The 20,211-nt window shown below is 34.7% G+C and overlaps 1 protein-coding gene across 1 annotated transcript in view; it reads right to left on the bottom strand.

The window, feature by feature from the left end:
* The window catches only part of LOC145296936 (choline transporter-like protein 1), a 183,478-nt gene that overhangs the window by 69,895 nt on the left and 93,372 nt on the right, over positions 1-20,211 (bottom strand). The window contains 1 exon segment of the mRNA XM_080143140.1: positions 1,503-1,604. Within this exon segment, the coding sequence (XP_079999266.1) occupies positions 1,503-1,604 (102 nt within the window).

The raw sequence follows: 20,211 nt of genomic DNA, 5'->3' as shown, positions 1-20,211 counted from the left end.
GGCTGAAGCAACTCCACAAAACTGGTAGGGCAGCCTAGTTTTCTAATAATCTTCCAGAATGCATTGCGATTGATGGTATCAAAAGATTTTGTTAGATCAACAAAAACTTGATACAAAAGGCATTCGCCACTTCACATTTTTCATTAGCTGCCGCACAGAATATTGTGTCCATTGTGCGCGGCCAGATGTAAAACGACATTGATTCTGAGATGATAGAGGGACAAATCCATTTCAGCAAATGATTTAACAAAATCTTTGCTAAAACCTTTCCCACTGCTTCAAGCAAGCAAATGCCTCTATAATCACCACACTCAGATTCTGACCCCGTTCCTTTATAAATTGGGATCAATATTGCATCAATCCAATCTTAAGAGATAGCATTACCATGCCAAATAGTAAGGATGAGTGTATGGACCGCATTGATAACGCTATCACCTCCAAATAGCAATAATTCAACAAGTATCCCATCAAGTGCTTTTCCCTTATTAATCTCTGTTAATGTGCTTTTGATCTCATAAACGACCTCCTTTTGATGGAGACTCAATAACTACACCATTTGCTTCAGACGGATTATCAAAAAGATCTTGAAAATGTTCTGTTCATCGTTCCATGATCCCCTCAACATTCTTGAAAAGGGCAGAATCATCTTTGGATTTCACAGGTACCAATGTTGGAGGCTGTGGTCCAAAAGCTTATATTTTATCAAACATATCCTGGGAATTTTTGCGGTCACAATCTGCCTGGATGTCTGCAGACAAATTAGCCCAACTGCTCTTCATTCGCTGTGTCTCGTGCTGTACTTTTAATTTTGCTTCTTTATACTTTTTTTTTTTTTTTTATCGAGGAATACAATAAGTTATATTTAATAATTTTTTTAAATATTAAATAATTTAAAGTAATTTTATTAATATTTTACAATTTTCAATACTTTGTTTTTTATTGAGGAATTTGTTTTTGTTGGATTTTTGTTGATTTTTTTTTTTTTTTTTTTTTTTTAATAATCCGTGTGATGCATCATCATATATACAGTGCCGGCAAAAGGAAAGTCTGCACTTGTAATTTTTTTTTCAAAAACTGCAAATTTAAGCTAAATTTAATGTAACTGTTTAAACAAAAATATACCTCATTTGAATCACCTTTTATTCCTCTATATTTTTACCTATCCATATTTGACTTTTAATTGAAATAATCAAATGAGGTATAGTTTGTTTAAACAGTTACATTAAATTTAGCTTAAATTTGCAGTTCTTGACAAAATTACAAGTGCGGACTTTCTTTTTGCCACCTGTGTATATATACATGCATACATTTTTTTATTGAACAATTCAAGATATGCTTGAAACTGCCATAAAAATTCATATCTTTACTGGAAAATCAAAATATCATGGCTGGAATCTACTTTTTTTCTATTTATTTATAAATGCTCAGGAATTAATACCTAATGAGCTTAAACACTGACCATTCAACTGCAAAAATATCTACACATATTTGTTCGTACTTACCATTCCAATCCAGAAGACAATGAAGATGACCAAGCAAACAATATCTGTGCATCCACGTTCACCAACAGGATTACTCAAATCCGCCAACTCATACTCCTTATCCTGGGGAAAACATAAAAACAAAAAACATTGAGGTAGGGCATAATGGCATCTATAGAACTAACTGATTATTTTAGATATGTGAAATGTTCATATATATATATATATATATATATATATATATATATAAAGCTGAATGTGTGTGTGTGTCTGGTCACGAATAGGCTCCTATATGGTTGACTATTATAGAAAACTGATTACATATGATAGATGTATCGAGACACAGGAATGGGAAGGTTTGATCTGGCAGAACAGTGGTTCATTAAAATTGTGGGGTCTGCATTCGCACCTGGTCTACAAAGTATGGAAATAAAAAATTTAATTAAAAAAAAAAAAGTTTACAAGTGTTTTTGATATAGATGTACATAATACTTTGATAAGTATGTTTTAACTTAAATAGGGATGGTATAATAAAATTGTGGGGTCTGTGTTCACGCCTGACCTCCATAGAATGGAGGTAGGCACAAACTTTAATAAAGACTTTTCATATCTATCTGCGTAAGTATACTTTGATAATTATGTTTCAGTTTGAAGAAATATGGTATAAAATTAGGGGGTGTTCATTTGTACCTGACCTCCATAGAATGGAAATATGTCACAAAGTTTAACAAGGTTTTTTAATATAGATCCACAGAATATGGTGATAAGTGTTTCAGTGTGAACAGGTATGGTATAATAAATTATGGGGTTTATCTATTTTATTTTCATCATATTTTGATTTGGTTTTGATACCCCCAAGTTCGAAGCTATCTCTTTACAACCCTTCCTTTTCATAACCTATCATACTTTCATAAATCAGAATCCATTTTCTGTAGGCCATTTTTGAACCCAGTCAACGACAGGTACTTTTGCTAGTATATATATTTTTAAAAATAAATAATATCTCCAAATAAAAAATGTGCGACTTTCTAAGAAAAATACCGGTTCTCCGAGGCAGAGACATAAACATTACTATCGTTTAAAAAAAATAAAAAATAAAAAAAAACAATAACCACTTAAACAGATGAACGATAAAAACGAAGCAGTAAATTGTCTATGGCAACATAGCGGAGGGGATTAGGGCGCGGGACTGAAATACATAAGGTCCAAGGTTCAAATCCTACCAACAGTCAAGCTATGCTGATGAGGAGTAGGGCTTCGAAACCCGCGTGTCCGTAGATTACTGTTTTTAAAAAATAATCAATAAATAATACGTCCAAATAAAAATGGGTGACTTTCTAAAAAAAAAAAAAAAAAAAAAAAAAAACATATATATAAAATTAAGTTAGTTGTATCTTAGCAGATCTAAAGATTGCATTCTGTCCAATTAATTTGTTTTCTTTTCGAAAATTTTGCATTTTCAAAATATTTCTCACTTTAATTTTTTTTATTCAAACAAATTGAAGTTAAAAAAAAAAAAAAAAAAAAAAACAAACAAAAAAAAACCCAGTTCGCCTGAAATTATCATTATGATAACACTTTCAGTTAATGATTTAATGCAAGGGAGATAATTCTCATTTTTTTTTTTAAACTCTTTAACCCCAACAAGACGTATTGCCACATGGATCTAAGGGGGTACTGTTTGGGATTGTGACTTACAGGGGACTGTAGGGAATTGAGCAACAAGATGTCTGTTCACAGTACATTTAAACTTCTGCAATTTATACAGTCAAGGAAGCAGGAAACAAGGAGGGAATTCCAAAGTCTATATCAAGTATAAATGAGATGGGAGGATTCAATTTTCAGAGTTTTTAGGGAGGAAACGCTTGTTCAATTCTGAAATTAGCATTTACTTGACAAAAAAAATAATCTGACTATGATGGAAATTGCCCATATTTGGCTAAGTAAAAATAATGTTAACGACTGCTAAAGAACTTCAAACAATCTACAACTGATTGGTTTCTTTTTTTCATTTTTATCCTAAAACTAGCCTGGGTACCTGGCATTGCCTGGGTATTTGGAAGTGTTGGAAAAAAAAAAAAAAAAAAAAAAAACTGGTAGTAGGCAGGCAGGCTCGAACCCATACCGCGAAGGAGGAAAAGAACATAAAAAAAAAGTGACGTCTTTGTTGTTGCATCCATCGGCAAACCAGAAGTGGCGAAGGTTTAAATTAAGGCTAGCCAATCGAAAAGAGGGGATGACTTTCAAAAACATCGGTGAAAAAAAGTGACTCCTCTTTGTAGAAAAGTGTTCAGCTGATGGTGAAGGAAATAATGTTTTTAATCAATTTTTCAATATTTGTCCTCCAAAGGGTCGAGCTTCAAAAAGGTACCGATCTCATGAAAATCGGTCACCTCTATCAAAAGTTTTAGACATACATACATACATACATTTAAACAGACAGGTGAGATTTATATAATAGACTAGTGTGGGTGCCAGTGTTGCCCAGGTGTTTGTCGGTGTAAAAGAAAAAAAAGTTTTGGTAGGTAGGTAGGCTCGAACTAAAAGCCTTGAGGCGAATAGCCTGATAACTTACCTCAACGCTATGAGGGCAAAGAAGTTATGGTTGAAATTAAAACGATTAAAAAGTTAAGTGACCGATGTGTAAACTTAATGAGGCCAAACATCACGCTATAGAAGAATGAAATCACACACTTATCTTTGGCTGCAAGCCAGTTTCCTCAACATCTTGGGGAAAACCAGCTCCCCCATAAAAAGGGGAGTGTCCAAATGAATAGCAATTGTCTGATATGATGGGTTTTGGCCGCATTGATCAAAGCTCATTGCTTTTCTGGACGTCTCGGCACGAATGCTAGGGAGCTTGGTTTTGCTATGCGTTCAGTTTTGTTTTTATACTGAAAAGCCAAACAAACATGCAGAAAGTAAAAAAATATAGTGAAAATAGCATATAAAAGTCGCCCAAATAAAAGATACATATGAACTGGTTTCGTAAATTGGAGATATTATAATCTAGGTAGTATACAAAAGGTTCTAAGAAACAGTGACCCCCTTGAGCGCCCCCCTCCAAAAGCCTTTGCCAAATATACAAAAAAAATGTGCACACACTAACAGACATTTTGCCATATATAGATATATATATATATATATATATATAATAAAATCAAATGCTAACCAAACCCTAGACTAAGTTTTAGTTTTAAAAGTCAGTTTAGTTTCGTTCGTGTTGTCTTGAAACAAACTACTCTAAAACCTAAAATATTGTATGAATATTTTTTTTTTATACAAGTCATTTTTTTTATATTCCATCTCAGGCAATGCTGGGACACCGGTCCTGCTTGTCAAGAATAAATTAAAACTAATTAGTAAAGTTGTTCTTAAATGGAAGTGGGTCATATATAGAATGCATAAAAATGCTTTGCTAAATATTATGCCAAGTAATAAAGCTTACACTGCCTCTTTCCAATTTTTTTAGTTTATTTGAGGAGTCACAATTTATTAAGGCCAAAGGTCACTCAAGGATAAAAGTTAATGAAATGTCAACCAAAAGTTGAACACTATGGGAGTATCAAAATTGAACAGTGAACTAAGTTTGATTAATTATGAGACGGTTTATGGCATTGAATTTGAGGACAACAATGTTGTAGGCTACAAGTGAAGTAGTCCTACAGTAACGTGTTTCACAGATGGGAAGCCCTTGCAGAGAAGCTCTGTCCATGGAAATCCGCCTGATGGAGAAAAAAAGTAAAAGTCTTAACATTGTGGTAGAAAGAAAAGTTCTTCCAAATAGGAACCAGTTGATCACCTTACATAGAAAATAACAATAAAGTCGAGAGTGACTAGTGATGGGATGATTCTAATATTTTTTCCCCTGATTCCGATACAATTACAGATTCCGATTCTGATAAAAAAATCTCGGAATATGTAGTTGTAGAGTGGTTTTGGTTTTTATTTTGTTTTCAGATTACCGTATCAGATCACAGAAGTTAAGCAACGTTGAGCCTGGTCAGTACTAAATGGGTGACCATTTGGAACTTCCAGGTGCTGTATGTGCTCTCTGCTTATCTCGGCATTGCTGTTTCCAGTCATCTAGCACTTCTTGCCATTGGATTCAAGCAGTGCCAATTCAGAAGGGATGTGATTGGGATTGCGCAACCTTTACCTCACAATTACATGCACAGCTACCTTTGCAGGGGGTATCCATTGTCTCTTGAGACTGAACGGAGGCCTACATCAAATGACAGCAAATATCTATATATGCTTGAGCAAGAATGAGGAAAGGTATTATTTTGTTTCAGACAGGCTCCGGGTGTAGACAAGAATTTAAGTGAACAGAACTGTTGTTTTGTGTTCAGCTGAAAGTGACTGTCGTTTGTTAGGAAAAAAAAAAAATCTTTGTAGCTTCACAAAAATAAAACATTGTTTTAAACTAGAGTTGCGGCCTATATAAATTAGTTTCCACGCTCTTCTTAAAATTTTTAATGATTTTCTTAAAATTTTGGCCGTTTTTTAGCATTATTGTTTGTTGTATAATCTCAGTTTTTGTTTTGATTACGATTTCTCATTCCCCCCCCCCCAAAGTTCTTAGGAACTGTTCCTAGTGCTCCTATAATTATTGACTAGGAGTTCTCACAGGTCAAAGATTTGTAAATGATTTGCGTTATCACAACAGCCACTCACCATTTATTATTATTATTAATAGTAGTAGTAGTTTCACGAGAGAATCAATCTATTGCAATACGACTTGAAATCGCATAATTGATACTAGTGTTAGAATCAACCTCCAAATCATTGTCTGCTCATTGCCATGGAGTTGGCAATCACGTTCTGCATCATGAATACATGCATACACACGTTAACACCACTTTTTCCTGCTTTTAACATTTAATGATTTTGTCTCTTTAAGTCACCAAATCGTGCTGTTGAGACGATCACCAAAGAGTCCCTGCAGATCACTGAATGTCAACAAATCAAAGACTGTTGGACATTCACGACTGAAACTTGGTGGAAAAGTCAGGAATAAACTTAGGTTTATTAATATTAAAAATGATTGCAGAAAGGATGAAATTGGCAAAGTTTTATTTGTTACAGGAATAATGATTCTGAAATTAGAATATAACTTTTTTTTTGTTTGTTTTTTTTATTCTCAGTAGCTCTCGTGATCTCAGAATATTTATGTGATTTCTCATTTTTTTTTTTTTTTTTAAATCTGGCTTAAACTTATTTGTAATATATTCTTAAGAATTAAAAGATTGTTTGAAATATACTCAAGCATAAAAAATGGCAGTTACAGGAGAAAGCATTGCTGTAATATGAGACTTGGATGTAGCAATAATTGGCAATTTACAAGTAAAACACACACTTGAGTGAAATCGCATCTGTTGTGGGTGTGAGAGTGGGTCAGGGTGGTGCGTCTGTCAAATATCGAGCAATAAGTGGGTGGTGCTTTTGGTATTTTCAACAGTGGAATCTGCTGACATAATGGCAGAGTGGAAGCAGAAGGGGAAGGTCGTTATTTCTCTTGCAAGGGTTCATTATGATTGTTGGTGATAACTTATTTAAACTCATCTGCATACACAATTTGTGCATGCGCGCACTCTGATGTATCGTTATTTTCATGGAAAGTGTTCGACTGAGCTTCAATCTATGGTCCCCCCTCGCAAAACTTTCACAAGAAACACTCGTCTAGCTGTAAACACTATTAATAATTCCCCCCACTCTTTATCTGTGCCTAAACCTAAACGTAGATTCCATGAACAAAGCTTTTTTATTAGAACTGCACGCCTGTGGAATTGTCTTCCGTTTTCCTGCTTTCCGGCTGACTACAATATGGTTGTCTTCAAGTCTAACGTAAATAAGTTCTTGATGAGCCGTTCCATATAAGTTATCAAATTTTCATTACTAATGATTATTATATTGTCCAATTTCTACTGTACACTCTTTAACCCTTATCCTTGAGTGGCCTCTTGGCCTTGATAATGAGTTGATACCTATGAAAAAAAAAAAAAAAAAAGAAAAAGTCCAATGTGAACAAGTTCTAATTGAATCGTCCCCCTAAGTAATCCAAGTTTCAAAATTCCCACTGTTTACTATGCTAAAATCACAATGACTAATGTATACCTATTAACCCTTATCCTCGAGTGGCCTCTAGGCCTTGATAAGTGGTGACACCCTTGTACAAAAAAAAAACAAAAAAAAAACATTGTGAACGGTGGGTAATATCTGATAAGCTCCCAAAATCCAAACCTTAAAATGGTATATGAACACTAAGATCCAGTAGAACTACTTCCATCACAAAACTGGCCAAACATTTTGCCGAAGACTGTCTTACAAAGGAGACAGAAACAAAGCAAGCCCGCAACGGAAATAGCCCAAAAGAGTCGGCAAAAATACTGAGAAGACCTTTCCATTGCAGAAAATTGGAAGAATGGGCCAACCAACAGCGTGCAAAGTATTTTCTGGATGAACTATCACAGGAATATATAGATAAAGAAGGCTCTGTAGACTGGCTTAAAAAAAAGGATCTTTTCACTATGATCAGAAGAGAATGATAATGGCCGCTCAAGATCAAGGCTTGATGACCAATGCTTTTAAAAAGATGAGTGGTCTCAGCAGTAACCACAAGTGCAGGTTCTGCCACACAGAAAAGTGTAAGCCATTAGACATCCAGTTGTAAAGTCCTGTGTGTGTGTGTGTGTGTAGGGGGGGGGGCTATTATACAATGCAACACAATGGAGGGTGTAAATATCTCCACTGGAAAATCTGTAAAAATCTGGATATCCAATGTAGTAGCAAGTCTTGGGAACATGTTTACCAGAAAGAACAGTTGGAAATAAGTCATACACCATACACTATGACTACGAAATTCCTACATCTATATACCTAGAAAATGGGGCTATTAAGCCTGACAGTGATATGGGACAAGAAGAATGTGGCAACCCTAGTTGAAGTAAGCATCCCTAATGATGCTGGCCTTAACAGAACAGTGGGAGAAAATAAAATACCAAGGCCTTATGTACGACATGAAAAGAAACTGGGATCTTAAGGTATCAATCATGCCAGTCATTATAGGAGCAACGAAAAAGAATTTCAAAAACTATTTGGCGAATATACCCCGTGAACCAAGTGCAAAAGAAATACAAACAATAGCACTTAAAGGGATGGTTAGAATCTTAAAAAGATCTCTCGATTGGAGTAACTAAACTAATCGGAGAATGTTTGGCATCTGGTAGAATGCCCCATCCCCAGGAAAAACAAAGTGATAAGAAAATTAAAACAGAGAGAAACCACATTCTGGTGAAGTATGTGGTTCTTTTTTTTTTTTTGCATGGAAGTCAAATTTATTTAACCATTCTGAAGATGGTTTACATAGAATTTTAAGGTTTTCTAGACACTATCTTCAAGTGTTTTCGGTTTTTCAGTACAGGGGTTTTGCAAGGACAAAATTAATTCCTTAAGTAAACCCTGACAAATATTCAAAATATATTATCCAAAGCTTATAGTAGAACCCGGGGATATGGTGGCTCTAGGATACAGTATTTTTCAGGTTACAATGTGGAATATGTTTTTCCGGCCCCTGGTTATGGTATTTGCCCTGCCCTGCAGTGTTTTTATGTTATTTGATTATATACATGTGTATTAAATACTGCACTGTATATTTTTACTACTTTTTATTGCCGTATCCCGGGGTTATATATATATATATATATATATATATATATATATATATATATTATACAGCCATTTGAGAACCAGATGCACATAAGCTCTATTACATCACCTGACAAGGACTTTTGGTTGGCAGGAACCAATTGTCCAAAACATTAACATGTTCAGTGTAGCGACGATGTAATATTTGTTTATATAAATAAAAATAGTATCTAATATATAAAAGGGCAAAATGGGCGTGAACGTTTGTGTATGTCCATGAAAGGCTTCTCGCATCGGTTAGATTCTGCGAGAAGTTTTCACATACTTCCCTGATGGTAATATCTCGCATTCGCAAACGGACATTGTCTTTACCTTTGTTTTTTAAAAAAAATTCCCGCCATGCCATCGTCTCCAGTGTTTGTTTGTCTTTTTTGTAGAAATAAAATGAAACTATTCGAACGCAACCACCTGGCCTTCGGGCTGGGTAGTATCTGTTCTGTAATTGGTCCTTGGTCAATGTAGGGGAAAGCCTTCATACTGAGACAATTACTATTTATTTGGATACTGCTAGAGTACCCCCTTTTTGGAGAGCTGCCCCCCCACACACACACATTAAAAACGACTGTCTAATTTGCTTTCATGGGAGCTTTAACAACGCCATTTTTGCAAGTCATCTTGACTACGTTAAATTTGAACGCTTTAGACTTCCGTCAGATTTTCTTTCACTTTCTTTTCCACCTTTGCGTCACAGGTTGGAGCCTACTACCACCTAGAAACATCCAACGCCAGACACCCAGGCTAGTGCGTGTGTGTGTGTATAGAAAGGTTAATATTCAGTATACAAATAGAAAAATGTAAACTCAAAATGAATATATTAGAAAAATATTTATATAATAATCCAAACCAGATGTAAAAGCTCAATAAATCCTAAAAGGATATAGAGCTTAAATATAACAGAAAAATCTTATTGAAAATTTAATTCAAATTTAAAAAAAAAAAAAAAAAAAAAAAAAAAATGTAGGAGAGGTATACAAAATTTTAATTATCCGTCAAGGAGTATAAATAAAAAGGTCTTGTCCATTTGTACTCCTCGGATAATTAAAATTTTGTATATCTTCCCTACAGGTTTTTTTTTTATTATATCAAAAAAGTTGTTGTACAGAGCTTCATAACGATACCAATTTCATCAGGATCCGTCGTGTGTATGTCAAGTTTTTGGCAGACATACAAACACATTTTGCTTATATATATATATATATATATATATATATATATATATATGTTCTGAAACCAATTACTCAGAATACAATGAAAATAGAAAAAGTATTTGATTCCACCCATCATCCATTGCATATATAACATATTTGCAAGATAATCATTACATTAATAAATCTTTTGATAACTCCACCCTACATACGACACATGCTATGTAATCTAAATAGAGTGATAGCTACTTAATACAACCTAAACAATGCAGGCATGTGATATTAAAATACTAGCACAGATTGTAATTGCAGAGACAAGGGCAACTGCCTCTTAACTGATAAGTGTTCCCCTAAAATCCCAGAAATGATTTAAATAGAACTAAATAAGAAAACATGTTAAAACAACCACAAGTTAAACTTTGCAATGCATGCAAAAACACCACTGTGGAACATTAAAAACAATTGGAAAGACACTTAGCATGAAGTGGAAATTTGCGTTGAATCGACGAGTTTATGTGTAGACTTTTGGTCATTGTCTTGCACGATCACAAAACTATAATCTACAAGTTGTATTTCAGAAGGGATCAAGTGATGTTGCTGGTTGGTTGTTTTACGGCATATCAACGATTTTCAGGTTATTTAATGCCGAATCCAGTGATTTGGAAGAACAATTTTTTAATAGAATATATTTGGGGTTTTTTTTTCAAGTCGGTTTCTGTTTAACCCATGGTTGGGACACTAACAGGTCAGAATGGACCTGGGAGCAATGGCAATTAAAGGGTGGCTCCATACTCCCCAAAGCCCGCAAGCTGGAGCCTCACCATCGGTGATAGTTTAAGGTCATATCCAGAACCCGCGATGCTGCAGTATGATATGGTAACCGATCTGATTCAATTTGCCCTTCACCTAGTGCAAATCCTCGATTTTGTAATTTGAAAAAGCTCCAACCGATAAAGCCTTTACCACACTTTATGGTTGGTGCGATAATTTTAATATTTCTTTTCTCTCGTTTGTTATTAAAACAAAATGAAGTCATTAGCATGCATGCTTATGATGTGTCGGTCACGTGACCGTTTCTTCTGTCAAGCGTACAAATTGTTTACTAAATGAAGGGATTTTAATTCTTTCAACTTTTTGCCAGAAATAGACCCTCCTATTCGACCCAAATATTTGAAATGTTGATTCGTTAGTCAAAAAGACTATGCCACTGCTACATTGTCTAATCTTTACACAGGGCAGTTTGACCTTGTATTTCCTTGACAATGGTTTCTTGACAGCAATTCTGTTGCACAGTATAGGCCAGATTCAGTCTTCAGTAGATATCGATGCAATTTTTATTTTTTATGACATTGGTCCAGTGACGTGCAGAGAATTTTTTCAGGATAGGTGCTCAAGTTGGAAAAAAAAAAAAAAAAAAAGACGGCATGTGTCTATTTTAAAGATAGAATTTTTTTTCTAATTAAATTTAAATGCATTTTTAAGAACATGGATCAATGCTCTATAAAACAAATGGAAAACCAGAATCAAATATCGATTTTGGTAGGGAGAAAAAAAAAAAAAAAAAAAAAAAGCTACCGACTACCAAAATTCAAGAAACAGAATAGCTTTATATTAGATAAAATCTTATTTCATACTAGCAGGGATACCCGGCGTTGCCCGAGTGTTTGTTTCTGGGACGGGGGGGGGGGGAGTTTTAAAAAATGTTATGGTAGGTAAGTAGGAAGGATCAAACCCGGAGTCACGAGTAAAAGTAGGAAAATAAAGTGTGGGGAAAAAAAAAAAAAAAAAAAAAAAAAAAAAACATCTGCAACGTTAACAGTTCGGCCACCAAGAAAAGTCCATTCCAGTTGTTTAGGAAAAAACGACTACGGTAGGTCGGCGCGAACGTGAAAATATGTGAATTGTCCAGCACGCTAACCACTACGCCACAGAGCACTGCAGCTTAATTTAGTTATTTTAAATAACTTCACATGAAAGAACTACGAAGCCAAACCGGTGTTCTCTTCTCAACTGTTCCTTGTGAACGATCCCCAAACGGTGTTAAGTGGTGGCAGGGGGAGGAGGAATTTATTAGAGAGAAAATATTTTACCACTTCCATTGATCTTAACCGATTTTGGCCGTGACTTCTCAGCAGAAAAAGTATAGAAATCTAAGATTATCGAGGAATTTGAGAAATAATAAGCCTATAACACACCTCAGATATTGTTCTGCCGTTTGTGCATATTATATTTGCATGAAATATCTTGATTTTTAATCCTATTAAGGTCAAAATCAGACAGGGAAAAAATGAGTTCATTTTATTCATATAGACAAGATAATTTTTAAGAGGCAACAAAGATGGAACTGTTTATGTATAAGAGAAATTAGGTCTCGCAGGAAGGATAATAAAACACACCATGATTTTTTTGGGATGGGCTTTCATGATTCCATGAAAATATGGAGCCTGTAAAAGACGTGGGAGAGTAAAAGAAAGAAAAAAAAACAAAAAAACTTATCAGCATAGAGAAAGAGAGATAGATATATGCGTGTAGAGATAGAAAGATATAGGGAAACAGATTGTGTGTGTGTGTGTGTGTGATGCTGACAATTCTTCACTAGCAACACTAAAATGTAACAACGCTCTAATTGTTAAAATATATAAATAAATTTTTTTTAGTTGTTTTATAAGAATCTGCAGGAAAAGTAAAGATTCCAATTTTTTAAGCAAAGTGACTTCTTTATAAGGGACTACACAAAAATCTAATATAATTGGGGGAAAAAAAAATCTATTATATAAAGAGCACTTGTCCCCCTCCCACCTCAATTTTCTTATCTTTTTCTTTTGTTAGGGAAGGGGCATCCTACGGGGATTATATATATAATTAAATAAATAATTAAATCCCCAAAACAGTGTTTCATAGTAAACAACTGATGATCCCTTAAAAAATAAATTATTACTGGTGAATTCGAGAGAGCAAGTTGATACAGTGATTGCAGGTGATTGAAAGACTTACTAAATAGTTTTATAACGAATGATAAAAATAATTTTTTTTTGTATAGTTTTAAAGGTTAAAAACTTCCAAGATTATATATATATATATATATATATATATATATATATATATATATATATATATACACACACGTTTTATTTTTTATTACTGTATCTTTCTGTTAAGTTACATTATTGTTTCAGCTACCCGGCCGTTTTTTTTTTTTTTTTTTTTTTTTTTTTTGAGGACGCGACAGACGGCAAAAAAAAAAAAAAAAAAAAAAAAAAAAAAACGCCGGGTAGCTGAAACAATAATGTAACTTAACAGAAAGATACGGTAATAAAAAATAAAGCGCATATTTGTTCTACAACAGTATTGATCACTTTCTTCAGTTTTTATTAATTACCATTTCCACTAATTATATATATATATATAAATAAAAGTTACAATAAGTTTACTAAGGTAATCAAAATGGTAAACTTAAAATATTATAAATATTAAAGAGTTAATATTTACAAGTAAAATAAACTCAGCCAGATATAAAAAGCTCAATATATATATATATATATATATATATATATATATATATATATATATATATATATATATATATAATTACACACACTAACAGGCCACTCGGCGTTGTCCAGTTGTATGTAAAATATGCTTAAAAATATATAATTAATGCAAATTTCGTATTTCCTATTATAGAGCCAATTCTCTTTATTATATTGTACCCAGTTTAATGATTTGGGTGCCATCAGCTAGAATTGAAACCAAAACATAGCTCTCTAGCATGATTCATTACCATCTGAGCTAAGTTCATATGCATATCAAAACTTTATTGGATTACTTAAGGGGACGGGTCAACAAGAATTTGTTTACATTGGACTTATATAAACTATACTCTATTGATCATTATATTGTACCCAATATATAGTAGTGGCCGACCAGTGCAACTTGGTAATAAAATACACCTAAATATGATATTTTAGTGCAATATAATAAGCAATAAACAATACTAATAATAAATATGTATAAATATGCAGATTTTATATCTATATATCTATAAAAGTGAACGTGTCTGTCTGTCTGTGTGTCTGTCTGTCTGTCTGTACATTTCCCTACGCAATAACTGTCAATTTTTAGTCTATAGACTCGAAATTTGAAATACCGGGTACTGAGATTTGGGAAAATCGATGTGACGGGTGTCAGCCAGAAATTTGGCTGTTAAGGGGTCAAATTTCAAAGATTTGACCTTTAAGAACTCTACCAAACTCCTCCGACAATTTTGGGTCTAGACACTTGAAATTTTAGATATAGGTTCCTTGAACCTGGATCTAACTTAATAAAGTGATTTGAGCCCGAAACAATAGATTTTAAGGTCATAATAGGGGTCAAAGTTTTAAAAAATTACCCATTTTTTTTTTTTTTTTTTTTTTTGCTTTTTTTGCACAGCATACACCTCCAAACACCCGAGCAACGCCGGGCACCCCTGCTAGTATATCTATAAAAGTGAACGTGTCTGTGTGTCTGTGTGTGTGTGTGTCTGTCTGTGTACATTTCCTTACGCAATAACTGTCAATTTTTAGTCTACAGACTCGAAATTTTATATACAGGGTACTGAGATTTGGGAAAACCTATGTGATCGGTTTTCGGCCAGAAATTTGGCTGTTAAAGGGTTAAACTTGAACGATTTGACCTTTGAGAACTCTACCAAACTCCTGACAATTTGGGGTGTAAACACTTGAAATTTTAGATATAGGTTCCTTGGACATGGATCTAACTTAATAACTTGATTTGAGCCCAAAACAATAAATGTGAAGGGGTCATAATAGGGGTCAAATTTTTAAAAATTGACTTTTTTGCTCAGCATACACCTCCAAACACCCGGGCAACGCCGGGCCGAAATGCTAGTTATCTATATTAATAAGCTTGTATGTCATGCATAAATCAGAGTGACTACCGTTTAATCGTTATGGACTTCCATTTCTTGTAATAAATAATTTTATCAAGAATTCACCATAAGTTTTGGTTTGGATTATAGCTGAAGAAACTAAAGTTATATATTTTCATAAATTTTGGTTTTGATTCAAACTGATGCACCCAAGCCATATGGATATATTTTTTTTATTTTTAATATCACAACTTTATAACATAAAATTAGACAGAACATTAACTCTATAATAATATATATGAAATCTGCAAGAATTAAAATATGTTTAAGCATACTTTATGACCGGGCTACTCCGGGCGTCTCTGGTAGCTTAGATAAATACTTCCACAGTTTTAACAAAAGTGCTAAATAATATCAGAGCATCTCCATTTATACTGAACATCTACAGAATGCCAACATCAATAGATTACACATGGAATTTCCACAGGTCTCTCTAGTTACTATTATTATTTTAAATGATTATTATATTGTACTAAAATATACAGTTGTGATTTCAAAAGTAAATAAAAATTAAAATATGACTTCGGTGCTTTTAGCTTGAATCGAAACAAAAAAATGTAACACTTTAGCCTTATTCGTTACTATCCGATTTAACTCCACACCCAGTAAATTAAAAAATAAAAATATAAATGTATACATGTGCATTCATAGAAATAACATGTTTAGTCAACTTACGCTTGCCAAATTCCAATTTTTCAATTTCAACCCTTTAGTAGCCATATTACCGGTTAAAAATCAAATCGAATTAGTTCCACAGGTCGTAATCCCCCATATATCAAGTTTCAAGTCAGTAAACCAAAAATTGACAGAGTGGTTTGGTAGAGCCCTTTCTACACACACACACACACACTTTTATATAGATACTAGCAAGGAGACCGACATTGCCCGGGAATTGGATGAGGATCAAGGAATGTTCTACATCATTTTTTTTATTGTCATCGAAATCAGTGAAATTGCTCATTTTTCAAATCAAATCAAATGATTGCCTGCTCTAGTTGGAGATCCCCACAGTAACAGTCCACAATACATTGTAGACTACATTGCACTGTACAGAACCTACTGTTGAGTTTATAAAATTATTTCTACATAATCACTTGAATTAAAGTTTAAAATGCAAAAGTCAAATATCAAGGTTCAATTGTGTTCTAAACAGAAGCATTCATTTCGAACGCGCCTCTATCTTATCAAAGAACTTCTTGATTTTATATGCCGGACACTTCTGCTTGAGCCGCGATAAAACTTCTCAAATGCACTTGTGATGTTAGCTTGTTCAAAATCAGACTGTACCTTCTTTAATCAGATTTTTCGATTCGATACTTATCAGAGGCATTCCAATACAAAAGCTATCTAAGAAAACTCCCAGACACAAAGTATATTGTGTGAAATTTCATAGAAACCGGCTCAGTTGTTTTGGGATCCAGAGTGAACGATCTCACACGCACACCACACACACAAAGTGCCTTTTATATATAAGTTTATGTATAAAAGAATTTCAATGAGCCGTTTTTCGTGATACAAAACATCATGTGATGTAACTTGTAATACAAGAGTCTTGGTTTATCTAAAGAAATTTCAGAGAAACATGTTTGAGAAATATAAGAGCTGATGTTTTCAAAATTTATTTATTCATTTTTTTTTTTTACATTAAAATAACTTAAAATAATGAGTTGATATGCCGCAAAATAAATCAACCAATCCTAAACAAAATTGTTTGATTAAATTATGAGATTCTTTCTTTCTTTCCAGAAAACAAAAAAAAAAAACTCTTGAATAACGGGATCAGCCGACCAATCGGCTTTGTCTTGTCGCTGTGGGATTTTTAGTATGAAATGACTTGATCTGTTAGGAGGAGGAGAGACAGACAGAGAGAGACAGACAGAGACAGACAGAGACAGAGAGACAGAGACAGAGAGACAGAGACAGAGAGAGAGACAGACAGAGAGAGAGACAGACAGAGAGAGAGACAGACAGAGAGAGAGACAGACAGAGAGAGAGAGAGAGACAGACAGACAGACAGACAGAGAGAGAGAGAGAGAGAGACAGAGAGAGAGAGAGAGAGAGACAGAGAGAGAGAGACAGACAAAGAGAAAGAGAAATAGATTCTATAGTTTGAAAACTGTTTTTGGAGAAGAGGATTAGTGTTGTCATATGCCCCACTACCTTAAATAAACAACCAAGCTAAAATCTGGGGCAAGCACTGCAAGCACTGATCCAAGATAATTATCCAAACCTTTTATGCTTGACATTAGAGATAATAATGATCACCAAAGGACCACAGACATTTCGGAGACGAAGGGGGGGGGGGAGGATGAGGATTCCTTTTGTTTCTAGAGTGGGTCACAGTTATTCTAGTTTCTATTCAAAATACACTGGTGCTTTTAGTTTTAGAGGCGGCGAACTTTAAATCCACAATTCTATTTAGTTTTTTTTTTTTTTTTTTTAATTACAGATTTGGCAACTATTGGTTATTATGAGTTGAGCTTGGTTTGGCAATTTATCATAAAGAGACAGACACTCGAGCCGAGCAGTGTTTGCAAATTGCAGATAATATGATCAATCTACTGAGAGAAACATTTGATTAATGAATAATTTCAAGGAATAAACCTATCAACAGACTTAACGCCATTAGATTATTTTCTTTGGGGATATTTTTTTTTTTTGTTTACAAGGTGGTCAACTCTCATCAAGGCCCGGAAGCCACTCCGGGATAAGGGTTATTGCATGTACAGTACGTTAGTGTTGAGATTTAATTAAATTTTCTACTTAAGGGGGCGGTTCATCAGGAATTTGTTTACATTGGACTTGTAGGACTTGTCCAGGTTGTAGTCAGGTGGGAAACAGGCAAACGGAACAGAGTTCCACAGGCGTGCAGTTCTAAGAAAGAAGCTTTGGTCATGGAATCTACGTTTTGATTTAGGCACAGATAAATAGTGGGGAAAATTTTTGACAGTGGTTTCAGTTAGATGGGTGGTTTTCGTGAAAGAGTGGAGCTCAGACGAGCACCTGTCATGGAAATAACGATAAAACAAAGACAGCCTCGCAACGTCTCTTCTGTGGGAGAAGGTTGCAGGGAAGAGAAAAGGGCATCCCCCACTAAGCCACAAAGTCTATTTTGTACTCTGTCAAGGCAGGATAAGCTGTTTTTAGCAGCTCCTGCCCAGATATGGCAGCAGTATTCCATCCTTGGGCGTACTTGGCTTTTATTTTGGAGACGGAAGTGTTTTTGAGATAAGTGATTTCAATATTAATTCACACTTTATTTTTAGATTCAAATATTAATAACTACATTTTATTTCAGTATTTAATTTATGTATTTCTGTTTTATTAAATGCTAGCTTTTTTTCTCGTCCATAAATGTTTATTTATCTACCGAGTTGATTGCAAAAATAGATTACGTAATTGTACTCATTTTTAGTTCGTGAGAGGGGAATCTATCACCATACTTTCCCTAAAACACGTCTGTTGGACTTTTATTAAGTAGAATACTTTTTTTTTTTTTTTTTTTTTAAAATGGAGAGTAGAAAATGCATTGTGGATGCGTTATCGGCAGCTCCTGTTACTCTCGCTTCTTATTTGTCCCTCAGTCCTCATTTTTTAATGAGGAATTTTTCTGACAAAGGGAGAAGAAAAAGCTGTTTTCTAGGTTGGCAGTATTTTGCACGAACAGTTGGCAGAGATGGCGGAAATTTTCTGTTTCTATGTCTATCCTTGTAGCCATGTCACTAGTAAGGGTGTGGGAGGTAAACGTTTTGTCTGGGCTGACGTTATCCGCCTGATAGTCAGGGACCCGAACCTTGGATTAACCACTAAGGAGGCTGTCCTATCAGCAGGTGCAAAGTACTGGGGCTGCTGTATTGCCATTTGGTGAATGGATTCTGGACCATGCAGTAGCTTCTGGTGGGGCCTCTCGATGCCATACTAGTGGGTAATTGTTACGGCTTTACCTTATCATTAGCTACAAAAAAAAAAAAAAAAAATCTTCGTTTCTTTTTCTCTCTTAGTTTCCCCTCTCTGTCCTGCTCTAAATAAATCTGACGACCTAGTCCACAAATTCCAAAATTTCATCATGACAAGTTTCAAGAAAAAATACACGATTAAACCCGGTTCTCCAACTTCCAACGTAGACCCCTACTACCATGTCTCCTTCTCCAACATCAGGGGTCTACGTTCTAACCTTCCAGAGGTTGAAACCCAATTACAGGAGACTAAACCAGACCTTTTATTTTTAAGTGAAACTGGCATTGGACAGGCTATTTCCCTAGAAGAGTTCGCAATTAAAGGATACTCTAACTTAACTTCTAAATCTGACCCCCAAGATCGCCATGGACATGGAATATGTGCCTATATTAAAGATAGCTTTCCATGTGGTAGGGACATCTCCAGGGAAGATCCTAACTTACCCTACATGTGCTCCCTGGTTGCTTTAGCTCACACTACTGCATTTATATTTACTCTCTATCGCCCCCACAACAGCGGAGTTACTATCTTTCAAAGCATATCTGAGAAAATTGACAAAGTCCTATCTGCTTATCCTTCAGCTAACATTCACGTATGTGGAGACTTCAATGTTCACAACGTCGAATGGTTGACCCACTCAAACAAGACCGATGATGAGGGGAGGTTCTGTCATGATTTCTCCATTGCCTATGACCTCACTCAGATTGTTCAGGAACCCACCCGTGTGCCAGACAAGACAGCCAGTATGCGAGCCTACTAGACCTTTTTCTCACAACTTGCCCTGAACTATGTTCAGTTTCTGTTCTGTCGCCTCTTGGATCTTCCGACCACTCTGTTGTATCAATTAAGATAAAAATGAAATGTAATAAGTTCCCAGATGTACCTCTCCATCATACAGTATATCGATACACTAAGGCTGACTGGGATAGCTTCCGTACATTTATATCTGATCTACCTCTGCATTCCATGTTTAAAAAGGATGTGTCCTCTA

The sequence above is a fragment of the Euprymna scolopes genome, chromosome 17 (assembly GCF_053919585.1).
Source record: "Euprymna scolopes isolate OS-2025 chromosome 17, ASM5391958v1, whole genome shotgun sequence".
Taxonomy (NCBI): Eukaryota; Metazoa; Mollusca; class Cephalopoda; order Sepiida; family Sepiolidae; genus Euprymna; species Euprymna scolopes.
The sequence above is the reverse complement of the archived record's forward strand: the minus strand, read 5'-3'. Positions and strand labels throughout refer to the sequence as shown.